The 13,891-nt window shown below is 37.4% G+C and overlaps 1 protein-coding gene across 1 annotated transcript; it reads right to left on the bottom strand.

The window, feature by feature from the left end:
- Positions 1-96: 96 nt before the first annotated feature.
- LOC121331261 (diencephalon/mesencephalon homeobox protein 1-like) lies at positions 97-11,264 on the bottom strand. The gene is made up of 5 exons (XM_041278534.1): positions 11,031-11,264; positions 4,662-4,826; positions 3,823-4,001; positions 2,638-3,025; positions 97-1,870 (listed from the first exon to the last, which is right to left on the bottom strand). The coding sequence occupies exons 2-5, from the start codon at positions 4,813-4,815 to the stop codon at positions 1,458-1,460; spliced, it is 1,134 nt and encodes a 377-aa protein (XP_041134468.1). The 5' UTR covers positions 4,816-4,826; positions 11,031-11,264; the 3' UTR covers positions 97-1,457.
- Between the last annotated feature and the right edge of the window lie 2,627 nt (positions 11,265-13,891).

The following is a 13,891-nucleotide window of genomic DNA, read 5'->3' as shown; positions in this document are numbered from 1 at the left end:
ATATATATATATATATATATATATATATATATATATATATATATATATATAAAATAGTTTACAATTTTTTTAAAAAAAGAACTCAGAGTCCTCAACAAGAAAATGCAGGAAAGGGGAGACAGAAATTCCTGGTTAGTAAGACGTGCTTTCAGGGGAAGTTCCTGTCCACGCAGGAAGTGCTTAAGTACATGACCCGCTTGTCTGATAATGCACAGCTGCTTCATGAAATTTGCATTCACATTTTTTAATTGAGTGTCTAATATTTCACCCAGAACTTATGCAATTTATGTAAAAAGCTGTACCTCTAACATCATAACCCACTTTAGAACCAAGCCATAAGAACGCATGATAAAGTAGCTCGGCCAAGCCAAGGAGGCAGATCTTATGATTGTTATTTTGACTATCTATTAGGAATATTACCAATTAAGTGGATGAAATATATGTCCACTTTAGAATATGTCAGACATTATGCGACAGTCTTTAGCTGCCATTGCCTTAATACTCGACCTAAGTTTTATGTTCTGAGATTAACAAGGGCACGTAAACCAGTGACAATAATATACAGAATCCATATCTATGGCTCAGATAGACCACTTACATTTCTAACGATAAATAACATGGATTTTATAGACTATTCCTCTCACACTCTGGCCCAGTGAGGGACACGAGTTTTGTTAGTTTGTTTTTCAAAACATTACATTGTTGTTGAAGAATTTGTGTTACTTGTATTTTCCTTTTTGTTCTCAGATAATATTATAATGTTGAAATTAAAAAATAATTCCATTTTTTTTTTTTTCACAGTCTTCAAGAAGGCAACACTGACTTTAACACACTGCCCAGGGACGATAAACAAAGCTATTTACAAAGCCGGGAAATCATTAGCACTAGAGTCTGCACTTTAAACCGAACTGTTCAGTAAAAATAAAATTAGGTACACAGTGTGTGTGCATTAGGTAGTTACAATGAATAGTTTCCAGTTTAGCTCTCTGCTGCCTCCTGTGACTAATGACTGTAAGTACAGCAGAAAAAACAGCTCATCTTGAATCCTTCCCGTTGGTGTACAGGGAGTGGACAGTAGATCATTTCTTACTGGTATAGTTTCAGGGTTCACTTTTTTACAATCCAGAGACAAACTTCCTGTATACACACTGAACATTTAGGAGGGATTGTTTCTTTAAATTGAAACCGTGGATAAATAAAGTGAATGTTTTCCTTCATAGGTTGTGAGCTCTCTGTGACATAACCACAACAGAAGCATTAACTCTTTAGCCTCTGCTCTGTGCAATCGTGGAGTGGATACTAAAAGGGATAAAACTCATATTGCAACAAAACAAGCTCTCCACAGTACAGGGTGCTATAGCTATAAGATTGCTCCACATGGGAGGCAGAGAAGATGTCACAGAGAGTCGCAAGGGCATCCCTTGCCTGGCCCCTCAGTCCAGTCGCGGGCCTGGAGGTCAGTTGGGGAGAGTGTCCAGGCCCAGCGAGGCGGCATGCTGTTTCGCTCGCAGCCGTAGGTTCTCGATGCTGGTGGTCTTGCTGTTCAGGCTGGGAATGCTGCTGGAAGCCTGAAGAATGGGATTGGTCCACACTTGCTGGGCGTGGGACAGGGACTGGTAGTAGGACTGGCAGTGCAGGGATCCCAGTGGCGCCGTCATGTTGACGTTCATGCCCAGGTACGGCACTGGAGGAGGGGTTCCCATGTCGAAGGAGGAGTAGTGCACCAGGTTGTTGGTGGCGGCCATGTGCTGCCGGAACTGCTCCTGGAGACGGAAGAGGCTGAGTGGGGACGAGGAATATGAGTTGCTCTGAGGCATCCCACTGCTGCCACCACTAGAAGACGGGGTTACCGTGACGCTGATAGGAGAGTCTGTGGAGGTGGAGAGAGAAAATGTACATTCTTGATATGTAATACAAATAAACTAATGCTTATCTGCCCTCCCAAACACAATGTCACAATGAGCCCAGAGTCTGAATAGTCTGAAACCATGTTATTTGGAACACCTGTATTTGAAATCTGTGTTTGATACTACTTGGTCCTGGACTGTTTGAAACTCAGGTATGTGGTAGATGTAAAGCGGTAGTTCATACTAATAAGGTTTGGAATACGTCATGACATGACAATTGCTTCATTTGAAATCAATAGAACCTGCTAGGAGTGAAAGCCTATGGATGCAGGGACAGGTGAAAGACTTGTTAGCAGATGGATGTCACCTGGACTGGCAGATGAACACTGGTGGTGTCAACAGTAAATACAAACAGTAACCTTTATAGTGAGAAAATCCTTTCTTTATAAAGTAACTGCCAGTTCTGCAAACATTGCAGTTGTATTTCCAAATCTCTACCTCAAAAGTAGTTCCACAGGGTGTTTATGGTAAAAATGAGAAATCAAATTCTGAAAAATTGCTAAGCACTCCATGGTCAGCTCTACGTAGCTCTATGAACATTCATTAGCACTAAAACACTCCTTTCTCCACTGTTGGAAACACTTTGTCTCTAGATGGATTCTTGGATAATCAAAGAGCTAATGGGGCCATGGGATTGTGTGGCTTAGGATGTGAGGTGACATGAAAAGGGCTGGCATGTGTAGAAGTTGTTATTAGCCACTTTCAAGAGTTTCAAGAGCTGCTTACTGACCTGCTTTGGGACTAAGCCGCTTGCAGGGCGGGGTCTTGTTTCCAGGGGCGGGGCTCTTGTCACATTTTGGCTCCTCTCTCTGTGGTTTGTACTCCTCTTTGTCGTTGTGGTCCTCAGCTGCTGATTCGCTGCCGGACTGCTCGGCCGAAGTGACGTTAACCTCCACACTGAGTTCTGCTGCCAGGGTGTGGAGAGGGCGATCAGTCTCCGAAGAGGAGGAGGAGGAGGAGGGGTGTGTTTGGGACTCTGAGACAGTGGCAGTGGCAGCAGCGAGCTCTTCTTTCCCCTCCGGAGTCCCCTCCTCTGCCTCCTTCTGCTTCAGCAGCTGCTCCTTCTGAAGGCTGCGCTGCTTCTTGCGGAACTTGGCGCGGCGGTTCTTGAACCAAACCTGGAAGAAACGAAGGCAGAAATTGTGAAATTGAACGATAATTGGACAGGGCCTTTCTGACTTCTTAAAAAATCACAGATCATTTGAGTGTCACAGCTGACTAAAAGTTTATGTTAGTTCCTGTTTGTTCTTATATATATATATATATATATATATATATATATATATATCTATATATATATATATATATATATATATATATATATATATATAGAGTATCATCAGAGTTATGCACACCTTGGGAATGGAGGTTGTTCATAAGTCTGAAATGTCCATAACTCTGGAAATGAGTTTTCAAATGTTTAATAAATGTGTACACCTGCTATCTACGTCCTCAATCTGGAGAATGATACAAACACTACAAAGAAGTTACCATTTAAATTGAAACTGTAGCAAAAACATCCATGAAAACATGGGTTAACATAGAGCTTGTTTTTATTTTTTTTTAAAAATGCATTCCTGCAGCTTGCTCAGACATTTGGCTTGAAAAACAAACTGTGCTTTATTTAAAACTAAATTGCCTTGAAATCTGCCTCACCTTTCTAGATACATTTGTTAGTACAGTAATTTTGCCTTCTTCATGACCAGCACGCCGCATATAGGATTGTCTCTCTGGTTGCATTGCACGCATGGGTGAGTGAGTCTTACTTCCGGTTGAATGTGGGGTGTGGAGTGGACAATGATCAGCAAGACTGCTTTAGTTTAGATCTTTAGTTCTTTTATTGTTTAGAAATAGCATTGTGTCTATTCCTTTTTTAAAAAGCAATAATAAAAATGATTTCTCATAGCCTGTGTACCTGCACGCGAGCCTCTGGGAGGTTGGTGCACATGGCCAGGCGCTCCCTCATCACCACGTCAGGGTAATGGGTCTTCTGGAAGGTCTTCTCCAGCGCCTCAAGCTGCTGTGCGGTGAAGGCGGTGCGACTGCGACGCTGCTTCCGGTGCTGGGAGCCGTAGCGAGCCTCCAGGATGATGTCTTGAAATGTACAGCCGTTGGAAAAGAAGAGAAGTGGCCAGTTTAATTAAAGGAAAGGTCCCCAGAGCTCCTGCATCTTGTGCCTCTCTCCACATCATTCTGTAGTGTGTCAAGTTTTTTTCTAGGCTGCTATGAAATATCATAGAAATACTACACAAGTGGCTCATGAATTTGATGCAGATTTTCTAGTTCTGCTGCTGGTGTAACATACAACAGTGCCCACAGATTCATAATGAATTCCAATAGAATGTCATAGGAATAACAACTGGAATTATTTTGGAATTCCAATGGAATTATATTTAAAGTGTTACCTAAATAAGTATACTGGACTTGCAACACCTTCTCTACAATGTGGAAGAAGAAGCCGGAAAGCAAATTCACTCTTTTGAACAACGAAAGGTATTATGTAATCCATTTTAATGCACTGGGTCCTTACTAATGTGGGGCTTAAAGTTCAGCTAACCAGTATTTAGTACATTAAGATCAGGCTTCATTATAATAATTACATTTTTTTTTGAGGTCTGGTTGGAACAAAGACATAAGAACCCTTGACGATCAGAGCACCCCAAAGCACTGAACACCTCCCTAGTTAAACCATTCCTCTGGAGAGGCCGGATATCCAACCCACAAGAGATCTTTGTATATGAAGCTGTTCCTTACCAGCCAGTCTCTCTGCCAGGGTGAGGGCATGCACAGAGGGCCTGTAGTCAGGGGCGTGCTGAGCCTGTTGCGCCGCCTGCTGGTGGAGGTTGTACATTGCGCTCAGGGAATTCATGGCATGGAGAGAATAACCGTTTACTCCATAGTGCTGCATGGTTACCTTGCCTGGGGAAGACAAGTGAAATACAGCATTGTCAGCACACAGGGTATTTAAAAGTCTCTTCAAATGATGTCTTCCTGCCAGAGTGTGTTGTATGCTGTACAATACAATAAAAAAAATACATTTGGAGCATAAGCATTTTATAGATCAAGTAGACTCTGTGTTTCCTTGTTGTGGTGCAAGTTAACCAGTTATATAAGGGAGGACAAGCAAGATAAAACTATAGGCATTTAGTCTAGGATCCCTGAACAGCGCCGTACTTCAGGAGTGTGTATGCTTCAAAAGACTTGAGATACAAAAAGAAGGACTTCATCAATTATTCAAAAGCACTCACATAAGCATTTTTTGTTGTTGTAATTAGAAGGCCATTTATCAAGGAGGTGGCTGTTTTTGTTTGTTTTGTTTTTTTTAAAAAAAAACAGATAAATTGTGCTTACTGTGGTTAAAATAATCTTTATATTTCATTAAGCAAGCAGGCAAGCCGATCCTTGCCACAAGCACTACAGACTCCTCTAATTTCACAAAATCTGCAAAACAAGAATTCACTCCCACCCTGCAGCAATGGGGCAGTAAATACTTACGGTTTTGTCCCCTATAAAAAGTGAATGTGTGTTCCCTTTAGATAAAACATGCACCTGTATGATATAGTTTTAAAGGGTTACCCTTTATCTGTACTAACTACAGGCACTTTTAATGGAGAGCTCTACCCCGCTGTACCCCAGCATCATTCCTTGTGAGAGTTAGGAACTGTCTGAGATCTGGGAATAAGTGGCCCTGTTCTACAGCCATGACACCCTGAACCACAGAAAACTTCAACATTGCTGCTTGGTTTCACAGACCCTGATTAGCACTAGTCCTGGACTACCCAGTGTTAACTTAGATAAAGTAAACCAAGATTAGTGCTAGTCTGGGTCTGTGAAACCAGCCATAAATGCTCAGCACTCCATGACGTTCAAACTCAGAATCCATAGTGGGTCTATGAAATTGGTCTGTATGAATTACCTCCAGTAGGACACTAATGATCTCTCTGAGTCAAGTTAAGTACCGCCTGATGGGTCCAGGGGTTGCTGAGTACCAGACCCGGTGTGATTGTCCATGTCCGCACAAATCCCACAAGGCTGATCTCGCTCTCCCTCTCTAAATGTTTTCATTGAATCAGCTAATAACAGATTTCTTTGCTCATTTGCTGCCTTTAGGGAAAGGAGGAAGAAAGCTTAAATCTTCTCTCAGACAAAACCGTTATCCATTAACTTCCAATTATTACTTGGCTCAAGCCATTAATTATAAATCAGGCTTCTAATTGGGATAATTAGCTGTGTTCCAGTTAATGTAGTGTGACTGATGCGTTTTGAGAGAATTGAATCACTCAAATTGCCTGTGATTGCGGTAACACAAATCCCACTAAACCTTTACTTATTTGTATTTGTTTTTTAAGAAGCTATTTTAAATTATATTACGATCTGTGGTAAATGGCTTATCAGGCACGCCAGGATGCTCTGATGATATTAGGGGTTCACTCGAAAATCGAATTATTACGTTTAAACCACGTCATTCTTGACGTTGCTCAATGTTCCACACACCTAGACAGAAAGGTCTAAAGCCTAACATAGTACACGCCTTTAATGATTAGCTTCCTTTAAGTTTTAATCCCATTTTGTGATTTGATAGACTTGAAACCCTTCAGTACCCTGCACAAAATTCAGTCATATATGTATATATTTGTTCGTGTTTCCATGCCACGAACAGTTAACAATGTGCTTCTTTTGAAATTATGTGTGTTCATGTTAGAAAGAAAGTCTAATTTTATAAAACCTTCAACAAATGTGAAGGCAGATACTTGAAATTGAAAGGTCCTCCTAAAACAGAACAAATAATAAAAAAAAGATTGTTACAGACAACAATATGATAGGCTATAGAAAAAGGTAAAGAGAAGGCAAATAACAGGGACAAACAGAAAAATCATTCTGATCAATATTACTCCCCTGACATAAGAAAAGGTCCCTACTGTAAAGTATCTGTATGCTCAGTGTGAACTCACAAAGCAGTGTTTGTTTCGGGTATTCTGTTGTATATGGCTACAACAGGTTTGTTTCTACAGTAACCTAATATGCGACCTTTCAATATTTTAGTGGTTTTGGCTTTAACGGCTCAAAAGATTTTTTTTTTTCTTTTAAATTGTCCTTCATTGCTGCGGGACATGATTAGATATGTATTAACTATCCCGTGCTTTGGCAGAATAGAATATCTTAGAGCGTCAACCAGCCGGAACCGTAAAGGGACCGCGAGGAAAATGTATAAATCTACAGTGAAGGTTTGAAGTCCGCGGACTCGTACTGCAAAACAAGAGTTCCGTCGGAATGTTTCCATTAAAACGTTCAAATTTAATTTTAAATAGGCTAAATGTGTCGAGTTCCATTTAAGATTGCAGTTATGAATTAATGTTACTGTTACAGACCTCTACGTAGAAAACAATTCGTAGGTAAATAGTGCATGTAGACTTTTGAGAAACGTTAAGATAATTCATAGGTAATTCAATACTTCATGTCGATTTTAGATAAACATTCGTGGCTATATGTACGTGTGTCTTTTGGCAACTCGTGTTAGGGTTTTATTATAGATCAGTCTCACCCCCCACCCCCGCTCATTTTGACCTTTTGAGTTATTGTAACTTTTAATTTTAAATTATTACGTTTTAATTGAATAATTTGGAGGGTTCCCAAAAGACATGAGATATTCAAATATGCTAATTAGTATTAATTGAGATGTTTCGAGGGCTTTCACGTTTAGGCTAAATGATAATTAGAACAATGTCCTTAAAAGAAAAATAATATATAGCCTTGTTGCTTTAAAAAAAAAAATGAAAACAAGTTCGAAATATTAAAATCCGCCAACGGGCATGGCTGGGCTTTTGGTTATTAATATCAATAATTTGGAAAAGTCGATATTGAGAATTATTAGGGTTCATAAATATAAATTGTGACTACTGATGTTGTTCAAATATGTATGTTCTGTCATTTCTTGCATTATTATACGCCCAAACATAAAAATGCAACTACATGCGACATTTACACAATAAAGGTACAAAAAAAATCATGAATACTTATTAGTAGTAGCGGTAGCCGAAGAAGAAGAAGAAGAAGAAGAAGAAGAAGAAGAAGAAGAAGAAGAAGAAATGGAAAGTCTCTGAAAACTTCAGAAATACTAATTTTTCATTACAGGGTCTAATCAATAAACCGCAGTGAATGTTTTTCAATGCTTTAAAAAAAAAAAAAAAAACTATGCGCGTCCTAACCTTTTTAAACTAAACATAACTGTCACAGTCAGTAGACTTATCTTTTTACAATTACCGTACTGCACTGACCTGAGACTCGTGCATAATGAAGTCAGCCCATTGTTACCCGGTAGGTTGAGCCTGGTATATAATTGAATTTGAACCTGTAATGTTTTCAATTAGTTTTTGATTTGCACTCATTATTTTGTATTGCTCTGTGTCACGCGCCGGGCTGAGCTGTAAATTCTCTATTTTTTAAAACAAATCTAAATCTAAATTTGCAACACATGGCTTTCTATTAAACAGCTTGATTCTACTGTAATAAGGTTCTGCTTGGATTGTTTTTCCTTCAATTATTATTATTATTATTATTATTATTATTATTATTATTATTATTATTATTATTATTATTATTCTCTAAGTTGTTTTGTATTTGTTTTAATTAATATGGTTTATTGCAAAACGTAGTTTCAAAGATTAATATTATTATTATTATTATTATTATTATTATTATTATTATTATTATTATTATTATTATTATTATTTAATAATATCATTGACCTAGCAGTAGCTATAAACCTAGCAGTAGGCTATAAACGGACAATACACTTGAAAGATTAAATACATTGTCAAGAGTTACCCTAACAGTACGCAACAAATTTTATATTTATCATGTCATGCATGCAGACTATCTGTTACACATATAAGTGCCAGCAATTATTAATTGATATTAGGCTATATTAATTAAGCATTATATGTATCTACCCGCGTGGAATGTCCCACGAATTAATATCCAACAGGATAATATATATTATAGGCAATAACTAAATGTATGTGGCAAATAATATGAAAATATGTGTAGGCTAACACATGTGATTGGTTTATTTTTACCTTTGGTTGCAAACATTTCATTAGTTTGAAAGGTGTTTTCATGCCATTGTTTGTTTGGGTTTTTTTTGTCTCATTTAAATAAAAAAAAGTGTTTATTCGTTCCACAGTCTCAAACTCTTCCAGGCAATAACACAAGGGCTACAAAGAAAGAAGGAAACTATACACATTTACATGCAACTTTCCAGCGGTCATTTTAGTAACATTCCTATAATCAAATCTCATAATTATTAGACATCATGATACTGAAACTGAACAGGATTTCTAGACCAAAATAAATAAATAAACAAATAAATAAATAAACATTTCAATAAACAAATATGCTTCTCCAATATATTAAGTTTTAAAGTGATGCAGAGCATTTTTAAATAACAGTAGATGATACTTCCTACGTGAATTCTGTAGTTTGAAGATCAACTGTCTATTCACCTACCAATCTATAGTACAGTGTCCTTATCTCCACATAACTAAGTCACTGCATCGCCTCTGATTGATGCGATCTCGATGATGCATAAGAGAATAGCTGACGGGACTGGACAGAAGGAGCTTTGCTAAACATTTGCTTTTCTCCCTAAGTATTTGTGGTGAATGGACCAAGTTTTCTCCCCCCCTCTCCGCCTCATGGCTCCTACCCCATAGCCTGGGGGGTTCCCGTAGCGGAGATGTATGAGATCCCTGCCTGTAAAATATGCACGTTGATCCCCATTTGGTTTTCCATCTAATGGAGTTAGAAATAGGTTTCGAGTGCGGAGCCCTTCATTTATCACCAGGACTGACACAGTGGCTTACGCGGCTCCCTTCGTTTTTAACATAATTCATACCCGGAAGATAATCTGTTCTGGTCCCACAGGCAATAATTGGCTACCTTTATATGAAGTATGCCAGTTATTGAAGCATAGCAGAAAACTTTCAACAACTTTTAACACTTTCCTTCCTTCAGCTGTCAAATTATGCAATGATATTCGGGTTGTTATTCATTTTAGATATTGTACGTTTAAAGACAGCGACCGGCGGCGCCTAAACGTTATTTAAATGTTAGACTATCTCCGTTTATTTTCTTTTAAGGACTTCATGACAGCGTGTTGTACATCCCTGGCCCATAATATATATTTACAAACCCCTCTGAGTATCTATCCATCCTCTTTTACTTCGCCAAATGTCTCTGGCTGCCCCTGGCTCTAACGCGCCACGCTGTTTGAGTATTAAAACATCATTATGTAAATTGGCATGAATTTACAGTGTTGCTCTTTGATCCCGTTAAATTAGGGAAAGTGTTATTGTTAAAGGCCTCGTGCCCCTGGGCAATGTGGGAGCATGACAGACGACAATCTGTTCTTTATTTAGCACCACTCATAATATTTATTTATGACCAAAAGCTAGCAAGACAAGACAAGCTCTATACAAACTATACAACAAAAAAGTATATAAAAACGATCGTAATGCCCTTTTTTCAAACGTACGGCAGTGTATTTTTTGTTGTTTGTAAGTGTGTCTTTTAAAATGTGCTTTATAGCAAATTCATATTTCGAAGGGTTAGGCTATTACTAAATCAACTCGATTTTACCATGGAAGGTCAGTGTGACAACTTGCTAGACAATGAGCAAATAATTAACAGTAAACATAGTAAATACATGAATGAAGCTGTTTAATTGGTGCTGTATGCTTTTTCAGATTTGGAAAAGGATAGAGCTACAATGAAGCAACTCACCCAAACTTTTAAATCATATTTAGCCAACTTCTACATTTGGACACACGCATACACCACAATTTTATGTTATTGTTGTTTCAAATGTAGTCTATTATTTGTAGTAGTCCAATATTAACACAAAAAAACACCCTTGAGCAAAATTCCCCGCACCAAATCACAAAATAAAACCAATTTGTAAATAACTATTTGTTTAACACAGTGTAAGTATCAAGTGGAGTCTATCGAGTTGCCATCACAATTGTAGCCTCTATACAAATCCTGTTAAATCAAAAATATTAAAATCACATGACAGTTTCAAACTCTGCACACTTTTTGAAAAAGAATAATCCCGAAAGGTCTTACCCTTCAAGTATCTCTCCCAATACAGTCCTTAGAAAGGAAACTGCGCTGTATGCTGCCGACTTGTTTGTCTTTGTATTAAATATAAAGGTATCGCTGTTTGTATAAGTCACTGGGGTCTTGTGCCCAGCTCGGTTCCTTGTCCAGTTCTATCTGTGTCAGCCTCTGCTGCCTGCGAGTCCTCTCCTTATACTCTCGCTTTCCGCAAACACACGCACGCTGCTCTCTCTGCGTGTCGCTCACTCTATTGGCTTGTTCGAGTCACCCAGGATCTGAGAAGCTGCCATCTATCGGGGCAAGAACTGAAGAAGGATTTTTAAAAGAGCTTCGCGGCGCTGGAGGAACCACGCAAGAATGTCAGTGGCCATTTGCTCTGTCAATCAAACAAGGAAGACAGGTTTTTTTTTTTTTTTTTTTTTTTTAAATCTATAGTCGACCACCCCCTTTAAGCCTGTAACTATAGTATACATTCATTTACACAGACGCACCCAGGTGTAACTAGCCTGTACATACCTATAGGGATTCTGAACTTGGAGCTAAATATGCTACATTGCTTTTTCAAGGAAAGAAAGAAAGAAAGAAAGAAAGAAAGAAAGAAAGAAAGAAAGAAAGAAAGAAAGAAAGAAAGAAAGAAAGAAAGAACATCTAAAATAATTTGTAAATTTTGTTTTGCTTCCATTATTATTATTATTATTATTATTATTATTATTATTATTATTATTATTATTATTATTATTATTATTATTATTATTACTATTTGCAAAGTTGTAGCAGCAGTAGCAGTAGTAGGTGTAGTAGTTCCATTATTATTAATAGTAATGATTTCAATCTGTGTTTTGTAAGTGAAAATGGTCATATTATATAAGGGGTTATAGATCAAGGAGAATGTTGCACAATGAACAAGAGTCCAGTACGTTCAGTGGATATGAATGAGGTGATTACCACATCATGTTTTCATACTAGCCCGCGGTGCATGTGCATCTTTATACTATAATGTAGTTTTTCTTTTTAAAACTATTTTGGTTTTTTGCAACTGGGAGGTAGAGAATGGCTAATAGTAATGTTTTGTTCAGGCACTGGGAAAAAAGGAAAGAAAGAAAGAAAGAAAGAAAGAAAGAAAGAAAGAAAGAAAAGTTTCATCATTGAAAGGCTACAGATAGATAAATAGGTAGCTAGAGGTTTTTTGTTGCTTGCAGGTACAGCAATGGTATGGATCCAGTTCTTTAGTGTATATTAAGTTGAGTAACTCAAGCGTTCGTTTTATTTGCTTTTCAGCTTTGTCCTACCATTGCAGCAAAAAGCGCGGCGCAAAGCCTTTAGAGAGATCGTTAATAGATGCTAAGGTGCTGCCTTTAGAATCTCTCCCGGCCCTGGAGGATTTAGGATGGGATTGGGGAGACAAGACGCCATTTCAGCTTCCAAAAACCCCTGTCTTAAAATGACTGCGGTAAGAGGATTAAAACAATAATGCCCTTCTCTTCTTGAAGGTTTTTTTTTTTTTAGAAAAGATTTCTTCTCCCAGTGCAAAACCGTTTAGAGCAGCGAACAGTAGCATTTTAATGTAAGGCTTGCATATTTTGTTGAAATTCTGCGAGAAAGGAGAACCGGGTTGAAAGTCAGGCAGTAAACTTTAGGTGCCTTTTAAATTTCATTAAATGAAGAAAAAAAAAAGTTTACTGCTTGATTTTCTTGTTTTTTTTTTTTTTTTTTTTTTTTTATAAACAGAACACAGAAAATATCAATTAAGACAATTCATATGCATGGCACTGCACTGTGTGTGTGTGTGTGTGTGTGTGTGTGTGTGTGTGTGTGTAAGTGAAGGAATTCGTGGCTTACTGGGCCCCAGAGGCACTGTGTATTAAACCTAGGCCCTGTGCAACATGTATTGGTTGAGTCAAATACCTTTTTGTGTCAAAAGCAAAAAGCACACACTCTCAAAGACTCTTCGTGTGTTTATTTGGATTAAATGGCGATCTAAGAGTTGGTGACAGGTACACCTTCCAATCCCAGCTTATGTTAACCTATCGTGGGCTGAGCGTCTAGCGCACTGCGTAGGAGAACGAAGCATCTTACAGCCCGGATTCTGCTTAGGATTTTTAACGTTTGATAAAGGTTAATGAGGTTCTTTTTTTTCTTTCTTTTTTTTTAAATAAAGCTGACAAACGAATAACTGAGAAATTACAAAAAAGAGAAAAAACATAACCATAAAAAATATTATCTATCAGGAACTGGAGTAACCATTTTAACAATCGAGTCTCTCATCTCTGATGTTCTGTTTAAGTAGAAAACAGCGTGTATTTTGTGTTATAAAACAAAGAGAGCTATTGTTCTAAATAAAGTAAACAAGACTTTAAGACTTTATAATGATATAAGTTATAGATTTCAGTAACAAAATATGTTTCAAAAGTTGACGAAGAAACAAACATTACTTTATATATGAAATATTTAAACAAATTATTTTTTTTATTTTTCAAAGAAACATAACATTATGAACAGTTTTTGAGAAAATTATCTAAATGCTACTTAACTCCCACGCTATGACTCCCAACAGGTTGAAATTATATATTGTGATTCAAAAGGGGTAATATTTTCTTACTAACTGCAAAGCATCATCCTAAGATATTTTAGTTGCTGGTCCAATGTGGAATAATAATAATAATAATAATAATAATAATAATAATAATAATAATAATAATAATAATAATAATAACGAACTCAAATTCAGTATTTTGTTAATTATTTGTAAATATACACAAACATGGATACAAACATGGATATAGACTTTGTTGTAAATGTATCACAGAGAAGTATGTCTGTTGAATGATCTTCAGACCTTTGTGTGTCTTTATTAATGTAAAACATGG

Source organism: Polyodon spathula, chromosome 18, assembly GCF_017654505.1.
Source record: "Polyodon spathula isolate WHYD16114869_AA chromosome 18, ASM1765450v1, whole genome shotgun sequence".
Lineage (NCBI taxonomy): Eukaryota > Metazoa > Chordata > Actinopteri > Acipenseriformes > Polyodontidae > Polyodon > Polyodon spathula.
The sequence above is the reverse complement of the archived record's forward strand: the minus strand, read 5'-3'. Positions and strand labels throughout refer to the sequence as shown.